The sequence below is a fragment of the Miscanthus floridulus genome, chromosome 4 (assembly GCF_019320115.1).
Source record: "Miscanthus floridulus cultivar M001 chromosome 4, ASM1932011v1, whole genome shotgun sequence".
NCBI classification, from domain to species: domain Eukaryota; kingdom Viridiplantae; phylum Streptophyta; class Magnoliopsida; order Poales; family Poaceae; genus Miscanthus; species Miscanthus floridulus.
Genome location: NC_089583.1, coordinates 69,409,268 through 69,431,871, shown reverse-complemented (window position 1 = coordinate 69,431,871; position 22,604 = coordinate 69,409,268). Strand labels below are relative to the sequence as shown.

Sequence of the window (22,604 nt, the reverse complement as noted above, 5' to 3'; positions counted from 1 at the left end):
ATCCCTCTGATGATCTCGTCCTGCTGAGCTGCGGACTCTGGCACGTCGGGATGATGGCTAGGCTGTCTGGGTGCCGGAGGAGTGGCGTGTCTGATCCTCTATGACAGGTTGTAAGCTGGGAATTCCGTAGTGGCACCTGTATACTCATCCATCATGCCAGGGGGCTTATCAATCATAACTCTGCGGATGAGAAACGTGATCCAGTGAGCATAGGGAAGCTGCCTGCGACCCTTGAATCCCTCAGCTATAGTATCCTCCATCTCTGAAAGAAGGAGGTCCTAGATGTCAAACACTGTCATCTGCATAATGGCATTGAGAAGCCAGAGCTGTAAGCGAGTCAGGCCCTCCCTGTATCCCAACCTGGGAAGCAATGTCCTCCTGATGATGGCCTCTAGTATCCTCGCTGTAGGAGTCAAGTCATTGGGGTTCCTGCTCGACCCCTCACCAAACGGCTCCTTGAAGCAATGGCGCACTAAGTCTGTAGGGGGCACCAACCCTCCATGAGGACGCCTGGGAGGCTCCTGATGTCCATAGCAAACCTCATGCATCCTTACAGGCTGCTCCTGTAGTCTCAATATCTCTCTGGCCCTGCTACTCGTCACTCTATAGTCTTTGCCGTTGAAGGCAAAGTGAATGAATCTGTGATGAGGATCGATGTAGAGCGAGGCATAAAACTGACGAACCCAAGAAGGTACATATATCCCTGTCCGTCCAATCAGATCTGACAGTCCTGGCAAATATGACAAATATTGCCGAATCCCCTCTCCGGCTGCTGCCATAATGGACTCTATCTGACAGACCCTCTGTGATCTGAACACTACCCCACTGTTGAGATATGCATTGTAGAAATCCTCCTGCAGTGGCGTGTAGAACCCCTCAGCTGCTCTCTCATCCCTCCTCGGAGGAAACCAAACCTCAAACTCAACAAACCGCAGCTGCTGAACCTGCCTGGCTATAGCGGCCCTCAAGTCGAGGTGAACCACTGGAGGCGGACCCTGTGGTCTGGGCGGAGGGCGTGAACCCCTACGCTGTGTAGCTGGCCTCGGTGGAACTGCAGCACTAGTACGACTCGAGCGGCGTAGCTGAGGTGCCGGCTCGGTCTCCTGACTCTCCTGAGTCTCCTGGGCTGGCTGAGGCTCTACTGGTGGAGGCTACTGCTGTGCTGACGGACCCTCCTCAATGGCAACCCGTCGTCCTACAAGCGTGGCAGTCCCAGCTGGACTACCGTGACGATGCTCAACCTCCTCAATCGCAGCTCTGACTGCGGGTGAGACTGGCTGATCTGCAATGACAACTCCGCTGCGGGTGCCACCTCTCTCGGCACGCTCTGCGGCCTCTGCAACAGCTGCTGCTCTAGCTGTCTCTGCGTCGGGGTACTTCCGCTTCTTGGATGTTACCTGCTTGGTTGACTTGCCTTTAGATCCGGCTGGCTGGCGAGGCGGGGGCCTCCTATCATCATCACGTGGGCCACCACCAACATTCTTGGTGCGAGCCATCTGACAAGATGGTGAACTGCCGCTGATGAAGATCAACTGTCAAACTGCCGCTTACGAGGCTTGGCCTCGATCCTTACTCGCGAGCTTGGCTCCGAGTTAACTGCCAACTGCCGGACGAAACACAACGGAACCGACTCGCTGCACGAAAGAATAGATGGATATACGAATAAATACCATATGTCTAATAGATACGAAACCCTAGCAGAGAAAGCAATGTAGATGCGAAATTGAATCGAATGGCTTTCTACCTGACAATCAGCGAACCGAGAAGAGATAAGATGTCACGCGGGGGATCCTCGGAACCAGGCTAGGGTTAGGTCAAACGCCCTGAATGCAATGAGGAATCAGTGCATTTAGAATTTGATCTAGGTTACAACTGTGGAGATCAAGAGTGAAACACAAGACTTGCCTTACCAATCAATGGGAGGGTAGGGCAAGAGCACTTGACGAAGATGGGCAGCCTGGCAACGGTGGAGCGGCGAGCTTCGGCGCGAGGTGGCCGGCGCGGTGCTGCAGAGGCGAGCTGGCGCGGTGGCTCGGCAAGGGGGCCGAGTGCGGTGGCGCAAAGGACGGCGGCGACTCGGCGAGGCAGCGGCGGCGCGGCTTGGTGGCTTGGGCTAGGGCACGGCGGCGGCTTGGGCTGAGGTCAAGGAAGAAGAAAAGATTCGGATAAATAACCCCCAAAACACGACAGAAAAGGAAACGGGAAGAGAGTCCTTAAGACGCGCGAGATCCACTGACCGGACGCTCTGGTGGTAGCGACCGGATGCTACCACCCAGCGTCCGGTCGATTCCAGAGAGGTCCAAATCCTCTAGAATCGGGACCGGACGCGTCCGGTGGTCCATGACCGGACGCAGGCAGGGTCCGGTCAGTACAATTTGATCTTCCTCCGATCGGCTAGACGCTGAACCTTTTCTGACCAGACGCACAGACGCAGCGTCCGGTCACTCCTTCAGCAGCAGTTCACCTCCTGTGAACTGACCGGACGCTGGACAGCAGCGTCCGGTGCAGCGTCCGGTGCACCTTTTCAAGCAAACCTTCAACCTTCCTTCGCGCTGCCTGTTCCCAATCAAGTCCCAACTTAAATAAGATCCAAATAAACACCAATTGGGACTGATGTGAGTGACCTCTCTCAAACCCTTATATTTTTCAAAGTATTTTGCCTTAGGCTATAATTCTTTTTAAGAAAATAGGCAACAAGAGGGCAAATGGAACAAAATGACAAAACAACATTCATGCATATGTAATGCTTGTAAGTAAATCTAGTTGCTTGTCAAGTTTGATCCAAGGTTAAGCTTCTTCACATGCTTTTCGGCGGTTATCTTAACCATGTTAGACAAGCCCTATATGCATTTCCACAAATTAAACATGTTGTATATTACAATGAATGCAAGGGACAACACAAGCTCAATTTTTTGTGAAGTTACTAAAATCAAGTACATTGAGCTCGTTCCGCAATCTACAAAATGTAGCTTCATCTAGCGGTTTAGTGAAGATATCCGCTAATTGATCTTCGGATCTTACACCTTCTAGTGATATATCATTTTTAGCTACATGATCTCTTAGAAAGTGATGGCGGATATCTATATGCTTGGTGCGAGAGTGTTGAACCGGATTATTTGCAAGTTTTACCGCACTTTCATTGTCACACAAAAGAGGTACTTTCTCTAGAACTACTCCATAGTCTAGTAAAGTTTGTTTCATGTATAATATTTGTGCACAACAAGCACCCGCGGCAATGTATTCCGCTTCGGCGGTGGACAAAGCCACACTATTTTGTTTCTTGGAGGACCAAGACACAAGTGATCTACCAAGCAAATGGCACCCTCCGGATGTGCTCTTTCTATCAACTTTGCATCCGGCGTAATCCGAATCGGAATAGCCAATTAATTCAAATAAAGCTCCTTTGGAATACCAAAGGCCAATGCTTGGAGTGTGCTTAAGATACCTAAGGATTCTTTTTACGGCAATTAAATGTGTTTCCTTAGGACTAGCTTGAAACCTAGCACACATACACACACTAAACATGATGTCGGGCCTAGATGCGGTTAAATATAACAAGCTACCAATCATAGAACGGTAGAGAGTTTGATCAACCGAGTTACCTCCCTCATCTAGGTCGAGATGTCCATTGGTAGGCATTGGGGTCTTGATTGGCTTACATTCATCCATCTTGAATCTCTTGAGAAGGTCTTTTGTGTATTTCTCTTGAGAGATGAAGATGCCTTCTTTCATTTGCTTGACTTGAAAACCAAGAAAGAATGTAAGCTCACCAATCATTGACATCTCGAACTCCTTAGACATCAATTCATCAAATTCTTTGCATGAGTCTTCATTTGATGATCCAAAGATAATATCATCAACATATACTTGACAAATGAAGATATGCTCATCAAGCTTCTTGGTGAATAGTGTGGTGTCGACCTTCCCAATGGTAAAGCCCTTCTCAATAAGGAAATCTCGAAGGCGCTCATACCAAGCTCTTGGGGCTTGCTTAAGCCCATATAGTGCCTTGGACAACCTATAAACATGATTAGGATATCTAGGGTCTTCAAACCCGAGAGGTTGATCAACATAGACTAGTTCATTAATAAAGCCATTTAAGAATGTACTTTTCACATCCATTTGATATAGTTTCATTTCATGATGTGATGCATATGCAAGAAGGATACGGATGGCTTCTAATCTTGCAACCGGTGCAAAGGTTTCTCCAAAATCTAAACCTTCAACTTGAGAGAACCCCTTTGCCACTAGTCTTGCCTTGTTCCTCACAACAACACCTTGATCATCTTGCTTGTTGCGGAACACCCACTTTGTTCCAATCACTCTTGCACCTTTTGGTCGCTCTTCAAGATTCCATACTTCATTGCGAGTGAAGTTGTTCAACTCTTCATGCATGGCATTGATCCAATCCAGATCTTTTAGAGCTTCTTCTACCTTGGTAGGCTCATAGCAAGAGACAAAAGAGTGATGAGCAATAAATGAGGTAAGTTTTTGAGATCTAGTCATCACCCCCTTTGTTGGACTCCCTATGATGAGATCTTGTGGATGATCTTGTAGGAGAGGTGTATTTCTTCTATTGACCACTTGAGGAGGAGGTTGTGGAGCATCAACATCTTATGCTTGTACCACCATTTGCTCATGGGAGATGTGAGTATCTTTATTTTCTACTCCCAACTTTATCACTATCTTGTGGTACATTTGATGAAGAGGGTTGGTTAATAACTTGTACATCATCTTCATCATCTTTTGGCTTGATGTCTCCCACCGGAATATTCTTCATAGCCTCCCTCAATGGTTCATCACCTACATCATCAAGATTCTCATGTGCTCCTTGGGAGCCGTTAGATTCATCAAATTTCACATCATATGTTTCTTCAACCAAGCCGGTGGCATGATTAAATACTCTATATGCTTTGGACTTCGATGAGTAACCAACAAGAAAACCTATATCACAACGCCTTTGAAACTTCCCTAGGTATTGCCGCTTCTTGTAGATGTAGCACTTGCAACCAAACACCCTAAAGAAGGAGATGTCCGGCTTCTTCCCATTGAGCAACTCATATGGTGTCTTGACAAGGAACTTTTGAAGAAATAGGCGGTTGGATGCATAACATGCGGTGTTGATTGCTTCCGCCCATAGAGCTTCGGGGGTGTTGTACTCATCTAGCATTGTCCTTGCAAGAGTGATCAAGGTCCGGTTCTTCCTCTCAACTACACCATTTTGTTGAGGAGTATAGGTTGCGGAGACTTCATGTTTGATTCCAACTTCATCACAATAAGCTTCTATGTTTGTGTTGTCAAACTCTTTGCCATTGTCACTTCTTATCTTCTTGAGCTTCACTTCAAATTCATTTTGTGCTCTCTTGGCAAACTTCTTGAAACAAGATGCAACTTCGGATTTGTCATGAAGGAAGAACACCCATGTATATCTTGAATAGTCATCCACAATCACAAGACAATAGAGATTTCCTCCCAAACTCTTGTATGTTGTTGGTCTGAATAAATCCATGTGTAGGAGTTCTAGCACTCTTGTGGTTGACATGAAAGCTTTGGTTGGATGAGTGTTTGCAACTTGCTTGCCGGCTTGACATGCACTACAAAGCTTGTCCTTCTCAAACTTCACATCCTTCAACCCTCTCACCAAATCATTCTTCATAAGCTTCTTGAGTGAGCTCATCCCAACATGAGCAAGCCTTCTATGCCATAGCCACCCAAGTGTTGTTTTGGTGAATAGGCAAGTCTTCAAGTTTGCATCTTCGGAGGTAAAGTCAACTAGATATAAGTTGTTGTATCTAAATCCATTGAATATCACTTGATTGCCATCTACCTTAGATACAACCACCTCCTTCTCGGTGAACAAGCATTGGAAGCCAAGATCACACAATTGACCAACGGATAGCAAGTTGAAACTCAATGAAGCAACATAGAGCACATTTGAGATGGAATGATCATTTGATATTGCCACTTTGCCCAATCCTTTGACCTTGCCCTTTGAATTATCTCCAAATATTATTTTCTCTTGTCCATCTACCTCTTCATCTAGTGAGGTGAACATACGAGGATCACCGGTCATATGTTGAGTGCAACCACTATCAATAACCCAATGACTTCCACCAGTCTTGTAGTTCACCTACACACAAGAGATTCAAGCTTTAGGGATCCAAGCTTGTTGAGGGCCCTTCACCTTCTCAACAAGTGACTTAGCCACCCAAATTTTCTTAGGCCTACTCTTGTTGGGGGGACCTAAGAACATGACTTTCATCTTTCCACTCGAATCTTTTCTAAGCATGTAGTGAGCATTGAAAGCAAAATGTCTAGTATGCTTGGGCAAGGGTTGTGGTGGTAGAGTTTGACACTCATGAGCAAAATGGCCTTCTTGTCCACATTCAAAACATCTCTTTGGCTTTGGTTTTGGCTTTGATTGTTGGTGTTGAGCTTGAGCCTTCTTCTTCTCTACACTTGCCATATATCCAATGCCACTTCTATCCATCTTCATGACGGTATTCATGAGTAGCTCACTTTGGAGATGCTTACCTCTAGCAAACTTGCTCAATCCCACCTTGAGATGCTCTTTCTCCATCTTGAGCTTCTTGTTCTCTTCCTTGAGAATATCATTGTTCTTCTCCTCCTTGAGTTTCTTGATTTCTTCTTTTAACTTCTCATTCTCAAGGATCACCTCTTTGTCATGATCAAGAGTTTCTAGCACAATGGTGTTGTGACTTTTCATCTCTTCAAGATCTTTCATGAGCTTCTCATTGTTACTCTTGAGCTTGACATACTCATTATAGTCATTGCATTCAACCACTTGCTTGCCCTTGCTACTAGATCCATGCTCAATGCTTTCATCAATTAAATCATCACATGAGGTAGCTATATCAATCTTAACAACATGGTTAGTAGCATCATGTGGCTCATTTGGTAAGAATTCTTGTGCAATAATAAGGGTATCATAATTGATCTTTAGAGTTGCATATTCATCTTTTAGCTTATTGTGACTAGTGATAAGCTCATTGTGTACCCACTCAAGTTTATCATTTTTATCTTTAAGCTCTTTCTTAGAAGATTTGAGCTCCTTGAGTTTGGATGATATAGAATCATTTGTTTCCTTGAGCTCATCATTAGCCTTTTCTAATGTATCACACTTAGCTAAGAGTGAATCATTTTTAGCATCAAGCTTTTCATTTGTAGCTCTACTCTTTCTAATGATCTTAGTATATTTTCTAAGTATTTTGACAAGATCATCATAAGTAGGTGAGTCATCATCATTGCTATCACTATCATCACTAGCATGTTCATCATCACTACTATCATCACTCTTAGTTACCTTGCGTTCACCTTTGGCCATAAGGCATAGGTGTGTAGAGGATGATGGCGATGGTGGTGGTGAAGATGCAAGATCAATAGCAATGGCGGCCACCTTTTCATCGTCACTATCATCATCGGATGATCCACTTGATGAATCAATGTCCGTGAGCCAATCACCGATAATATAGGCCTTGCCACTCTTCTTCTTCTTGTAGAACTCCCTCTTTTTGCCATCTCTCTTCTTGTATGGCTTGTTCTTCTTCTTTTCATCTTCATCACTTGAATCATCTTTCTTGCCCTTGTTCTTTAACTTGTCTTTCTTGGGCTTTGTGCATTGATGAGCTAGATGACCAAGTTCGCCATAATTGTAGCAATCCATCTCGGAGATTGGCTTTCTTCTTGAGCTAGTGAAGAACTTCTTCTTTTTGCCATCAAACTTGATGCCACTCTTGTTTAGCCTTTTTAGCATCTTGGTGGTCTTTTTCACCATGAGGGCAAGGCTTTCTTCATCATCTTCATCACTTGAACTCTCATACTCAAGTCTTGCTTTGCCCTTGTCTTGGCTAGCCTTGAATGCTAAGTCTTTCTCTTTCTTCTTTGTAGAGGATGAGCCATCTTGTGGTGTGATGTGCATGTACATCTCATGAGCATTGATCTTTCCCAAGATTTGTGTCGGTGTAGCGGCGGAAAGATCACCTTGATGTAGCACGGTCACAATATGCCCATATTTGTCAATGGGGAGGACACTCAAGATTTTTCTCACAACATCGGATGGTGACATTTGAGTGAGTCTAAGCCCATTGACTTCCTCTACAAGAACATTTAATCGAGAATACATCTCATTAGCACTTTCTTTGGGAAACATCTCAAAAGAATTTAGCTTTTTAATCACAAGATGATAGCGTTCCTCACGCTCACTCTTGGTTCCCTCATGAAGCGCACAAACATCCGACCATAGTGCATGGGTGTCTTTGTGGTTCCTTACACGATTGAACACATCTTTGCAAAGGCCTCTAAAGATGGTGTTGCGAGCCTTTGCATTCCATTTTTCATAATTTACTTCATCGCCTTGAAGTTGTGCGGCATTCCTAGGTGCTGGAAACCCTTGAGAGGCGGCTCTAAGAATTCCAACATCTAGAGCTTCTAAGTAAGCCTCCATGCGGATTTTCCAATATGGAAAATCATCTCCCTCAAAGATAGGAGGAGGACCATCCCCGTGAGACATCTTGCTCTAAGCGATTAAGCTTAAAAACGTGAGCACGAGGCTCTGATACCAATTGAAAGGATCAAGATGCCCAAGAGGGGGGTGAATTGGGCTAATTCTAAATTTTCTTGCAATAATCAAATCCTACGGATAGCCCAATTAACCCCTTGTGCCTAGAAAAGTGTTTATATCAAACTAATGCACAACAACCTCTCAACCTAAGTTCCAAACTTACTCTAGCAAGCAATTCTTATGGAAGTAAAAACAAGTATTGAATTGCTCAAAGTAAATGCTCAAAGTAAGTGCTCAAAGTAAATAGAGAGAGAAAGGAACGCGGCGATGTTTTGCCAAGGTATCAGAGAGTCGCCACTCCCCACTAGTCCTCGTTGGAGCATCCGCACAAGGGTGTAGCTCCCCCTTGATCCGCGCAAGGATCAAGTGCTCTCTACAGGTTGATTCTTCGACACTCCGTCGCGACGAATCACCCAAAGCCGCTCACAACTTGAGTTGGGTCACCCACAAGCTCCGCCGGGTGAACACCAAACTCCCAATCACCACCAAACCGTCTAGGTGATGGCGATCACCAAGAGTAACAAGCATGAACTCTCACTTGACCACGCGAAGCCTAATGAGAAGATGGATGCACACTTTGCTCCTCTTGATTTGCTAGTGAGGCTACTCTCTTGGATTCTCAAATCACAAACACCTCACTAGGACCTTGCTCTTCTTGGCACTCACAAACGTGTTTCTCAGCTGTTGGAATGAGCAAAAGATGCTCCACTCACGAGTGGAGCTTCTATTTATAAGCCAGCCTGAAAAACGAACCGTTATGAGCTTCTACGGGATGACCGGACGCTCCGGTCGTGATGACCGGACGCTCTGGTCAGTTCAACCCACGAACCAGTTTTCAAGTGATGACCGGACGCTGTCAAGGTCCGGTCAGTACCGACCGGACACGTCCGGTCGCTCTTGGATGCTTACTGTAAACAACCGGACGCTGGATACACAGGGTCCGGTCACACTGACCGGACGCGTCCGGTCACTCTTTTCCAAGTTTGGACCCTTACTGGAGTCGACCGGACGCTGGCCCTCAGCGTCCGGTCACAGGACCTTCCAGCGTCCGGTCACACCAGACTTGATCTTCATGGTCAAATGAACTGACCGGACCCTGCGGCCAGCGTCCGGTCGCACCGGAGCCAGCGTCCGGTCAGTATTTGACCCTCCATTCACTTCCAACTTCCGAACATATGTGAATGAAGTTTGCTCCAAAGGATCTTAGGCATTCATAGGAGCTACCTAGAGCTAGTTTTAACAAGTGTGCACCACACCTAACTCACTAGACTCAACTAGGTCAAGCTACCTGTTCATACCCCCCTTCATAGTACGGCCAAAGGAAAAACAAAGTCCTAAACTACTCTAAGTGTCTCTCCAACTTCAATCGACACTTAGAACTAGTTATCCTTAACCTTGTCGTCCATCCTTTGAAAACCGAAACGATTTCCATCGTAGGGGCATGACAACCTCGATTGCCCAATCGATCTCTATTACCATGACCTAACTTAATTGTCTCTGCAGAACACACGTTAGTCATAGTAATCTTGTATTGACATTAATCACCGAAATCCAACTAGGGGCCTAGATGCTTTCACCGGCTCCCTTCAGGAAGCCAGAAACAATTTTTGTTTCTGCTTGATTATAACTGATACAGTGTTCTTTTTTTTATAGAGATGACTGACTTGACCCCTAAGAAATTATCCTAACTGAATCAATCTAACATATCTCTTTCCTAACAAACCAAACCAATCTAATCTTCATGTGCTACAGTACCGCGTGGCTGAAAGCTCTAGTTTGGTTTTGGTTAATTGATGAAACCCTAAGTGCTAACCTAGTTTATCAAAGTGATTATAAGATAGGTAGCACTACTCCAAGTGATGAAGCAATGACGAAGACCATGACAATGGTGATAGCATGGTGATGATCAAATGCTTGAACTTGGAACAGAAGAAAGAGAAAAACAAAAGGCTCAAGGCAAAGGTATAAAATGTAGGAGCCATTTTGTTTTAGTGATCAAGACACTTAGTGAGTGTGATCATATTTAGGATAGATAGCCGTACTATTAAGAGGAGTGAAACTCGTATCGGAATGCGGTTATCAAAGTGCCACTAGATGCTCTAACTCATTGCATATGCATTTAGGATCTAGTGGAGTGCTAACACCCTTGATAATATTTGTGAAAATATGCTAACACATGTGCACAAGGTGTTTGCAGGGTTGAGATGGGTTTGGGTCCTTCTCTCCCTCCCGCCGAGCTTGCGAGGCGGGATTCGACGCTTTTGGGAAAATGAAATGTCTATTTTCTATTGCGCTGGATGCAAAATTCTTGGTGGTTGGCACATTTGAGTAAGGGTGAAGAAGTTAGAGTTGAAATGGAGTTGGTTGAAATGATGCTGGCGTCGGTCTACTGACCGGACGCTGGGTCACTCAGCGACCGGACGCTGAAAGGCTGCGTCCGGTCGAGCTGGCAGAGAGGTCGCCAGTTTCGGTGTTACACCGGACGCTGGACCTGAGTTGCACCGGACGCTGGTTTCTGCGTCCGGTCAAACTGACAGGTCTGCACAGTCGCTGGGGGTTGAGCACCGGACGCTGGTCTGCGTCCGATCAAGATGGACCGGACGCGTCCGGTCGAAAAAACATGCCTCGGGGAGCTTACTGGAAACGACCGGACGCTGGGGCTTCAGCGTCGCCCCAGCGTCCGGTCAGTTTTGACCGGAGCATCCGGTCAGCTTTGTAGCCGTTGAAATCTGACGAACAGCGTTTGAAGCTGGTGACGCGTGGCGTCCATCGTGCGACCGGACGCTGAGGGCCAGCGTCCGGTCAGTATGACCGGAGCGTCCGGTCAGAGCGCGTTTTGCCCAGTGAAGGGGTATAACGGCTCTATTTGATGGGGGCTCTATTTATAGCCCCATGGCCGGCTCAAAGGATAACTCTTGCACATTTTCATTGACATAGCATCCTTGTGAGCTTAGCCAAAGCCCTCCCACTCATCTCCATCATTGATCCATCATCATTGTGAGATTGGGAGAGAATCCAAGTGCATTGCTTGAGTGATTGCATCTAGAGGCACTTGGTATTCGTGTTGCGTTGCGGATTTCGCTTGTTTCTCTTGGTGGTTGCCACCACCTAGACGGTTGGAGCAGCGGTGGAGGATCGGCACGAGTTGGTGATTGTTCGTGGCCGTCTCCGGTGATTGTGAGGGGAGTTGTACCTTCCCCAGCGGAGTGCCGAAAGGTAACTCTAGTAAATTGCTCGTGTCATTGAGTTACCTCACTTGTGGGTCGGTTCTTGCGGTGTCCAATCGTGTGGACGAGGTTTGTGAAACACCTCTTAGCCGCCGAACCACCAAGTGTTGGTCGACACAACGGGGACGTAGCGTGTTGGCAAGCACGTGAACCTCGGGAGAAAATCGACTGTCTCTTGTCTTTGGCATTCTCCCGGTGATTGGTTATATATTCATCTTGTGATTGGTTCATCCCCTACACGTCGGTATAATCACTCTACTCACTCATTTACATTCTTGCAAACTAGTTGATACAAGCTCTTTAGAGTAATTAGAATTGAGAGCTTGCTTAATTATTTACATTCATCTAGTTAAGCTCTTTAGAGTAGCAAGGTTGAGAGCACTTAGTGAGTAATTACTTAGCTAGTTTGTGTGCCTAAGTATTCATTGCAACTAGAATTGTTGGATAGGTGGCTTGCAACCCTTGTAGAGCTAGAGCAAGTTTGCATTACGCTATTTGTCATACTAATCAAATTGCTCTAGTTGATTTGTAGATTTTTAAATAGGCTATTCACCCCTCCTCTAGCCATATTAGGACCTTTCAGTGGCCCCTGGGCCGGCTTCACTTGCCATAACATGGGCCTACACCTTGTATAATGGGTGCCGGTCATAACAGCCAAACTGCTGGAACATGAATTGGGGTTATGCCTCTGAAATTTATAATTTTATATAAAGACTGAGAAGAGTAAATGCCAGAGGAATTAAACTGCCATATCAAAGCATCTTCATCCTCTGTGAAGACAATGGTTGATGCTAGCTGAACAATTTCTAGCCAGAGGTTAAAAAGCCTCTGATCAAACCCCCTCCTAAAAGTACATTTCAAATCAACCCCATCCCAAAGCTCAGCTACTGTTCCAGCCTTTTCCTGCACTAAAACATAAACTTCCCAATATTGGATAGCCAAGCTTGTAGAACCCAGCCAATTATCTTCCCAAAACTCGACCTTTTTTCCATCCCCTATTTTCCATCTAAAACCCATCTTGGCTGCAGAAGCAGCCCACATGAACCCTCTAAAAAACTGTGAAGCTCCATTAGTAGAACTGTAAAAGATGTTTGGTTTACTTGTATTATATTTAAAATCTAAGAATTGCTTCCACAGCTTCTGCTTATCTACATTATATCTCTTGATCCAGGAAGCTAACAAGCATATGTTTAAGTCCCTCAGATTTGGAATCCCTAGACCACCAAACTCTTTCCTCATAGACACAGTATCCCAATTAACTAGATGTATCCTATGATTATCAGCATTATCATTCCAAAGACAATTAGCTAAATGGGTATTGAGAATCTTTATGGCCCATTTGGGGAACTTGATAAAGGACATGAGATAAATGGGTATACTAGTCAAACAGGCTTTGATCAGGACCACTCTTGCTGCATAAGATAGGAGTTTACCCCTCCATCCAGCAATCCTCCTAAGCATTTTGTCTACTAAAGGTTGTATATCCGCCCTCCTTAAATTATCATAGTGTAGTGGAAATACCTAGATATTTAATTGGGAAATTCCCTAAAGGACAGGCAAAGATATGAGAAATGTCATGAGCTGTCTCCTCTGACACATTCATGGCTATTATCTCACTCTTATGGAAGTTTACTCTCATCACAGATAACTGTTCAAACCACATTAAAATGCCTTTTAAATCGAGTAAGTGGTCTAAGTCTATATCAGAAAACAAAATTGTATCATCTGCATATTGTAAGGAGATGACCCCTCCATCCCTAAAATCAAAGCCTAGACCTTTAATCAGACCCATATTTGCCCCTTTCAGCAACATCCTAGTCAATACATCCCCTACCAGGTTAAAGAGCAAAGGAGAATTAACATGCTTTTTTAAACATGTTTCAAAGAATGAAATATTTAAAATAGGTTTAGAAGCCCATTTTTTAAGATACAAGTTACAAAACTTCCCGAGTTTAAAACTTTAATAGTTTAAAGGTAATTTTGTTGGGAAAAAATAGTGGTTTAAAACCTTATATCTGAAAAAACCTCGCCTTTTCTCCCTTCTTTCCGGCTCGCCTCTGCTTTCTGGCCCGCCATAGCTCTCGGCATGCAAGGCCCAACCACGCCCGGCCCTTCTTCCCGTGTGCGCTCGACCACGCTTAGTGGGCCACAACCCCAACTCCACCAGCGCAGCTGCGCACTCCACCGGCCTGCCCCAGCCCTTGCGCGGGCGCCCTCGACTTCATGGTCCTCGGGCCAGCAGGAGCGGACACCGTCGACACGCGCAAGTCCCGCCCCTTCCACCCCCCGCGCGCCGCGATGCCTCCTTCCAAGGGCAAGAAGAAAAACCCGTCGGCGTCGCCGCGGCCGTCCCCACGCACGCCTCCATCTCGCTCCTCCGCCGCTGGCTCCGGAACGGGCGACGGCGAGAGAAGCGTCGACCTCCCATCCATCGCCGCCGCCGCCGCCGCAGCGCAGTTCCCGGCGCTCGTGCCACGCGGCGGCGATGGCTGCTTCGCTGGCACCATCACCGAAGTGGCCCCCAGGGACGGGAGCCGCGGCGGCCGCTTGGGGAGGCTCTGGCTCTCCGAGGCCGCTATGGTTGGCGCCGGGATGCGGCCCGCGTGCCTCGTCTCCGTAAGCTCCTCCCTGCTCCTCTTTTGGTGCCTCGGCCTTGTTCCTTCGACTTAGGACTGCCTGTTTCTGCAAATTGTTAGTGTGGACCAGCTTCGTTTCAGCTAGAATCGTTGCTCACTCAAATTTGTACTATTTCTTTTGTGCGAGGGAGGTTGAATTCATCCATCGCACAAGGGCACTAATGATCAGTCCAGTCGTATGAGGTCCAATTTGACTGATTTTGAGTAATCGGTAGAGAGTCAAGGTGCCTTAAGCCCATCAGCGTATGCATGCAGAGTCGATGTTCTGAACCGAAATGTGCACATTTCATTTTTCTTTTCAATCAGGGGGGAGGGGAGCGCTGCCAACCTTAATATATTGCTCGGACCATATGAGGTGTACATAGTTCAGAGAGTAAGTTATTGGAAAGGAAGAAGATTACAACTTTGGTTTTCAACACCCCTATCTGTGACAGCGAATCGGTGCTTCCAGATATGAGCTGTTTCCTTGCAAGCAGAACTAAGACAGAGGCTGTCCATTGAACAAAACCTCATTTCTGTGCTTTAAATCATCCAGCAAAGAAGCTGAACAAAAGCATCAGAGTACAACGTGGGTCCTCAGGCATAGGCAGCAGCCATAGTTCAACCATCTTGAACCGGCACTGCTTCAAATGCCAATGGTGAAGGGCAGCTCAAGATCAGGTCACAGTGGTCTTCTGAGCTGCTGCACAGAGAGGGCAGATGTCATCTTCAAGGACTTCTTTCTTCTTGAGATTGCACCTGGATTTGATTCTCTTTCGTAGTTATGTACCATCAGCCACCATAAGAATTGGACTTTAGGTTATGATATTCTGATTGTGAAACCAACTTCAGAATTCCAGCAAAGCACAAACTTACTAGTTTACTTCCATGTATGTTTTCTTTTCAATAACTAAGCTGAGGTGTGTTTCATTGTTCGTAGGTCTTACTAATTTCGACAAGCAGTGATCAGTTAGATGCTTTCCCACTAGTTAATTTATTTGAGGAGTGCAGCAGATTCTTTGATCTTGATCTGGACAATGATCTCCTGCATGGTGAAGCTGGGAAAAACTTTGTGGTTGCTACAGTTCTCCCGTCGCGTGAGGTATGTCTTTTCTATTTTTTTCCCCTCCTGATGTCTAAGTGGCAAGCATAACAAATTGTTGAAGTTTTTGACTGGGTTCTCTTACTAGGTTCCAAAGAATGGTATCAAGCTCTCTTGGGATCTTGCTTGTGTTTTGGGACACCCTTTGGTAGGTCGATCGTTGTTTATTAGCCCCTTGTGTACACTTCAGGCCCCAAGGAATAGCGATGATATTCATATTTTGCGGGTAATGAAATGTAAGAATCTTTATCTTAGCCTAGTTCCACCTAATATTGGATCTTCCAATGGCATTGAATCAGAGTCTGACTACCATCCTGAAAGAAGCACAATGGTTATGGAGACACCTAAGAGAGGCCCTTCAACTCCACTGCATAAGAAGGAATCTAATCACTTTCCTTCCAATAGTGGCTCTTCAATGTGCTTGGATCCAACCACTGCGAGATCAGCACTAGCAGATGAGAAAGTTAATGAGTTGTTGCATACTTCAGCAGTACGGTGGCTTAATGGTAGACACTTGCTTAAAGGAAACTTTGTTCCTCTCTCAATATGCGGAAAACTGTCTTTGTTTGTGGTCATGGGAGCAGAACCAGATAGTTCTTCTCAAGATGTTTCATGTGAGAAAGGGAATACACTGTCTAATGCAGAGGATTCAACTAAATCTGGTGAAACCCCAGTTTTCTTCCTTGTTGACGGAACCACAAAAGTTCATTTATCTGATTCTGTCAGCACAAAGCAGCTTGGCTCAGATAAGCCGGGTTTACCATCAGAACTTTATGAGTATGATGACAAAAGAAATGAAGATTTCAATCATGCTCCAACACTTGGTGGGTTATCTAAAGAGTCAGCAACCATAAAAGGAATAATTTCATTTTCACTAGCTAATCAAATTGGTCTGCCAAGGTATTCCATGAACAGATACACACGTCTCACTATATTCAGCCATAAAAATTAATGGTTTGAATTTTGCAATATGTTGATTGTTTCAGATACAAAGGTATTCTTCTTTATGGTCCACCTGGAACAGGGAAAACCTCTCTTGCTTCTTCCTGTGCCTATGATGCAGGGGTCAACCTTTTTACAATCAATGGACCAGAGATCATTAGTCATTATTACGGAGAAAGCGAGCAATCTCTGTATGATGTTTTCAGTTCAGCCAAGCAAGCGGCACCTGCTGTGGTTAGAATTTCTTTGAATAATTGACTGCAATTACCTTTACCGTTATGTCAACTGCACAAAAAGAATCCTGGGTTCATAGTAGAGTTACCTCTTAAAGTGCTAATACCATAACTCATAACATCGAAACTCCCCTTTTATTAGGACAAAAAAATCTTTATTTACTGACTTGGTTTTGTAATGGTATCTACTCCGGGTATTCAACATGAAGTGTGTTCACTAGCAACTTATTTTTGGAGGGTAACGCTATGATATTGAGCCCAAGCTGCTCTAATATTTTGATGGGTTGTGCAACTCTGAAGCCTTAAAAACTATCTTCTATTCAAATTCATGAAATTGGACTTGTTACTCTTTTCACTATTTTTTCACGTCCAGCAGGCAAACAACTTTGCTTGAATATATATCTCCTTTGTCCTTTTCCACTGTTCTCAATGCAAAATGCTCCCAATGATTGAGGGATGCTGAATTCTTCACTGTATGTTCTATGATGCATACAAGCAACAGATTCAGTTGAAGCCTGTTTCTAATGCTATGCTCATTAAGCATCAATAGTTGAGCACTGAAGTGTCTTACCAAAACAGCTAACTTGCCTATATTTATATTGCATTGCTCCTATTTATGAGCATCTCCTTTCTCCTCATAGTTGAAACTCTGATTTTTATTAAAAAAAACTTTTTTCCCAGTTATGGTTCAGGTTTCTGACTTTCTGTTACCAAGTTGTCTGATTCATCCTCTCTGAAACATTGCTTATGGGTCAGGTCAAATATTGAAATGTTTGTGCACTGATTATCAAAGGTGACAGTTTGAACTATTTTGTTAGCAAGGAGCAATGCTTTATATTTGAAGTATAGGTATCCTAATTAGGATCCTTATCCCATCTTGTTAGCATTCATAACAGTATCATGTATCTTTGTTGCTATTAGATATTTATTGATGAATTGGATGCAATTGCTCCATCAAGGAAGGATGGGAGTGAGCAGTTATCTATTAGAATGGTAGCCACTCTGTTAAAACTGATGGATGAGATTGGCCCTAGTGATCGTGTTCTCTTGATTGCTGCTACAAATCGGCCTGATAGTATTGACCCCGCATTGCGACGTCCTGGAAGATTGGATAAAGAAATTGAAATAGGTAGAATGCTCTGATGCTATCCATATATTTTCAGTGCGAATAGCTGTGGATGTTGTCTACTCCACATACACATCATGCTTTTTAAATTAATGCCTGCAACTAAAATGAAGCGCTTATGAATGTGTAGAATGTATTAGCAACCTGGCCTTTTTTATTTTATGAAGTAGCATAATGCATTCAGGACTGGGCAGTATTTTAAACTTATAAGCAATGGATTGCTTGTACTGTAAGCTTTGTCATCTGTAGTAAGTGATTATTTGTGTGTTTTTAGTAGCCATTTAAGGATTTATTTGGACACTAAGGATGGCCATGCACTTATAGATGGCACCAAATTTAATGACTTCAATTCAACATCATTGTCCAGTGATATGTTGTTGAGTTTAAAACCAAGTTAATCATGTTTTGTTGTCTTCAAACTGGGTTGCAGGAGTGCCATCCCCGGGACAGAGGATTGACATACTTCGCCGCCTTCTAATTGGAGTTCATCACTCTCTCAGCAATGAAGAACTTGAGTCTGTTGCTCTAGCGACCCATGGATTTGTGGGTGCTGATCTAGCAGCACTATGCAATGAGGCTGCATTGAGTGCTCTGCGGCGTTACATCAGCCTAAAGGAAAATTCAACTCAACCACTTGGCCATCCTGGCTGTAGTTTTGATAAGTGTAAGAGTCAGGATACCGAAGATCCAAGCTCATTATCGTCATCTTTCTCACAGTTGACCATATCATCAGATGATGTTGCCTGCATGAAGGGTGGTAACATAAAAAGTAGTGAGTCTTATGATGATACAGATGAAATACCACTATTAGTAACCATTAAGGATTTTGACAAGGCTAAAACAAAAGTTAGACCAAGTGCAATGCGCGAGGTATCACTTCTATCCACCTGCAAGGCTTTAGCCATAGGTCTCTTGTATGACAGTTCCTATCTATATATCTGATCTCTGTGAAAAAAAATGCCAATTGCTGAATCATGTTGTATACAGGTTCTTCTTGAGCTTCCGAAGGTACGTTGGGAAGATGTTGGTGGTCAGTTCAGTGTCAAGGAGCAGCTAATTGAAGCTATCCAATTACCACAAAAATGCCCAGAAGCATTTGAACGTTTAGGGATCCGACCCCCTAGAGGATTACTAATGATAGGACCACCAGGTTGCAGCAAGACTTTGATGGCTCGTGCTGCAGCTTCTGAAGCAAAATTGAACTTCCTTGCTGTTAAGGGTCCTGAACTTTTCAGCAAATGGGTTGGTGACTCAGAAAAGGCAGTGAGATCGCTATTTGCAAAGGCAAGGACTAATGCACCGGCAATATTATTTTTTGATGAAATAGATGGGCTTGCAGTAACTCGTGGGCAAGAAAATGATGGCACGTCTGTTGCTGATAGGGTCCTCAGTCAGTTGCTTGTGGAAATGGATGGTGAGTTTTAACACTTCATTAGGAAATTCCTCGTTCAAATCTCCATATTTGTTCATAAACTCACCAATAATTGCCCTAGGAGTTATTATAGTCTGTTTTTTTTTTCACTAGACGTTAAAATGTTTTAAAGCATGTGATTAGAGGTTCCCAAATGACAATAATGTTTTTTGTTGACTGTTCATAATAATGTTTTTTGTTGACTGTACATAAACCAAGCACCAATTATCTGATTATGATGTTTCCAGTCAATGTTATTTGGTTGGAGTATTAGCCATTTGCTTGTGCTTACGCATGGTTGGAATGTGTTGTAACCTTTTTACCTTATTTTGTTTTTTACAAGCTCCTATTGGTCTCTACTGAAAGCGTAGAGATATGCGCGAATAATAGATTGATTATACTGGTGGCAGGGTACAATCATATATAGGCTGAGGGCAGCTACCCTTAGCCCTATACACACACAAGAGGGGTGCCCAATGTTGGGCTGCACCTGGCCCATAGGCCTACAGGAGAAAACAGTCAGGACGCTAGGCCCATAAGCTAATATATCTGTCTAAAATCTACCCTTTTATGATGCATAATTTACTATCGTGTTTTATTCTAATCAGCGTATTTCTTCACTACACTCTAAAGTGTGTTAAGCATGTGATTAGAGGTTGGCAAATAACAATAATGTATTTTGTTGCCTGCACATAAACCAAGCATCAAACATCTGATTATGATATTTCCAGTCAATGTTGTTCAGTTCTAGCCATATGCAATTGCAATGTGCTGATGAACTTCTATCACTTATTTTGTTATTTACATGCTCCTATTGGTCTGTAAACTTTTATGGTGCATAATTTACTATCATGGCAACAGGTTTGGACCAGAGAGTTGGCGTTACTGTTATTGCAGCTACAAATCGTCCTGATAAAATTGATCCTGCACTTCTGAGGCCAGGTTATTGGTTCAGTTGTTATTTAGTCTATGTACATGGATCAGCGCTTAAATTTATTTCTTGGATTACACATATAATGCTCGTAACACTCATTTGATCTAATTTTGAGATCAATATATGCACTAGGTCGCTTTGATAGGGTGCTGGATGTGCAACCACCAAACGAAGCTGACCGTGCAGATATTTTCCGGATTCACACACGCAGCATGCCATGCAGTGCTGACATGAATCTAAACGAACTTGCTAGACTCACAGAAGGCTACACTGGCGCCGACATAAAGCTCATCTGCAGGGAAGCTGCTGTTGCCGCACTTGATGTATGCTAGTCATTCTTCCCCGTCTAGTTGCATGAGCATATGCATTTTTCACTAGGTGATGCTAGAAGTTAAGTGACAGAATACTCTTTCTTTCAACAGGAGAGGTTTGACATCCGAGAAGTAGCAATGAGACATTTCAAGTCTGCGGTCAGCAGAACAAAACCATCAGATGTCAAGTTTTTCCAAGAACTTGCAAAGCAATTTCGCCGATCGTTGACTTCACTGAGGAAGCAGTAATTCTGAGAAAGGTAGATGGGTGTGTGTTTGAGGAATGGGTCAAGCATCACCTTCTTACTCCTTAGATTTTTGCTTGGTCTAGAGAATGGAGTGGGTCAATCCATACAAGCACATGTCTAGCTTAATCTTGAGGAATGAGTTCATCCCAAACAATTCATGGATGACCTCTTTCTAGATATTATGTGATTCCTCAAACCAAGCACCTCATCTGTGAACCTGGCATGATTGTACTGTAGTCAACTGTAATTACGGAAACTGTTGTTGTAACTTGTAAACTGTATGTGATTCTTAGCTCATCACCTTGCCCCTTTGTTACATAGGTGGTATGCTTTTTGTTAGGTGCCGCTGTCTTGCAGCAACAATGCGGATGGTCGGATTTTGCTGTGCCAAATATCTGCTGGAAGCCTGGAACTTGTACGCCTTTTGTTTCTGCTTGGTGTGTGGCTGTGCTATGCATCCTGTTCGTTTGGCTGTGGCTTGTCGTAAATGATCGTAAATTTTCAGCCGGAACATTATTTTTCTCTCATACAAACCAGCCAGCAGTACTTCTTCACGAACCAGCAACGATACGAACCAGCCAACCGAACAGGCTGATGATCGACAAACCTGGGTACCCGTTGGGTTTTATCCTTGTATTATTTAATTTTTATGGCGCTGATCATCCTGGTTCGCGTTGCTATCTCTGTATCTTCGAATTCCGAGCGCAGATCCTCTGACATCAATTACCAGGACACTGTAGCTACTGCTATAGGTCCTGTTTGTTTGAGCCGTGGCTCTTACTCGTCAGCATGTACACCAGCGACGCTATCGCTTGCTCGTCGGCACGTACATCTGCGCCTTGTCGTGGAAGGACTAAGAGGTGTTTGGGACTGTTCTATTCAGCTATGCTCTAGCTTTGTCTTGCCAAACATCTTTGGCCTCTAAAACTCTGCTCCACGAAAAAAAAGTAGTTGATGGCCAACTCTTCTAAAACTCTGCTCTACGAAAATAAGGAGTTGAAGGCCAACTCCCCGTTTTTTTTAGAGCACCTCAAGAGGTACTCTAGGATTTAGACTTTTGTATTCCCTCATGGAGTTATGGCAAAATTATCCACTCTTGCCATACAACAACTATCCAAGCGGGAGCATGTTAGTCGAACATCTTGTAATTTGTTTAATTTAACACAACAACTATCATGGTGGGTGCATGTTGGTCCAACATCTTGTGCATATACGGTCCAAGCGTTATAACGGTGTGTCTTTGTACACTTTGAATCATTGTCATTGGAAGCTATACCCCAGCACGCTCATCTCATCCATCACTTAGCTTGAATCGTTTACTATATTATGATACCATTTCTGAATTTGGTCAAATATAGAAACTGCCATTAATTTCATAAATATGAAAAATATCAAACCGGTCATTTTTCTTTCTATACTATAATACTTTTTTCATCCATTTTCACCCCAACCCATGGTCATTCATGGCTTGCTAAAGTTGAAAGTGGGTTGTCCATCGTGGAGGTAGAGTTGCAACTCTGTTTAGGGGTGGACATTTGGTTAACGAAACCGATCAGTTCGGTTCTTGATTTTCTATGAAATTTGGTATAGTGGTTTTTTCTTTCTATACTATAATTTTGGTTTTTTAGGTGTGTTTGTTCAAAAGGATAGTAGTGAGCACTTGATTCCCTTAAGCTTACCGGTTTGTGTCCCCCTTAATAATATGACTTGTTCTATACTTAGGGCTTGTTTGGCAGGGCTTCTCTCCGGCTCCGGCTCCGGCTCCTCCAGAGGAGCCCTGCCAAACGTTTTCTTGGAGAAGCCGTTTTTCAGTAAAAAACAGAGGAGTCGGAGCCGTTTTGGAGGAGCCACAATTTGTGGCTCCTCCAAAACGG

At 44.1% G+C, this 22,604-nt stretch overlaps 1 protein-coding gene across 1 annotated transcript; it reads left to right on the top strand.

The window, feature by feature from the left end:
* Positions 1-14,076: 14,076 nt before the first annotated feature.
* Positions 14,077-21,187, top strand: LOC136549777 (calmodulin-interacting protein 111-like). The gene is made up of 10 exons (XM_066541184.1): positions 14,077-14,424; positions 15,364-15,525; positions 15,614-16,425; positions 16,512-16,701; positions 17,622-17,829; positions 18,257-18,696; positions 18,814-19,240; positions 20,099-20,179; positions 20,304-20,494; positions 20,594-21,187. Exons 1-10 carry the CDS (start codon positions 14,107-14,109, stop codon positions 20,729-20,731), a joined length of 2,967 nt encoding a protein of 988 aa, XP_066397281.1. The 5' UTR covers positions 14,077-14,106; the 3' UTR covers positions 20,732-21,187.
* Positions 21,188-22,604: the final 1,417 nt, after the last annotated feature.

Excerpts from the sequence above, each read along its gene's own strand:
- LOC136549777 (XM_066541184.1), top strand. The coding sequence starts at position 14,107 with ATGCCTCCTTCCAAGGGCAAGAAGAAAAACCCGTCGGCGTCGCCGCGG. Across the intron at positions 15,526-15,613 it reads CAGTTCTCCCGTCGCGTGAG|GTTCCAAAGAATGGTATCAA; the intron begins GTATGTCTTTTC and ends TTCTCTTACTAG. Across the intron at positions 20,180-20,303 it reads TCCTGCACTTCTGAGGCCAG|GTCGCTTTGATAGGGTGCTG; the intron begins GTTATTGGTTCA and ends TATATGCACTAG.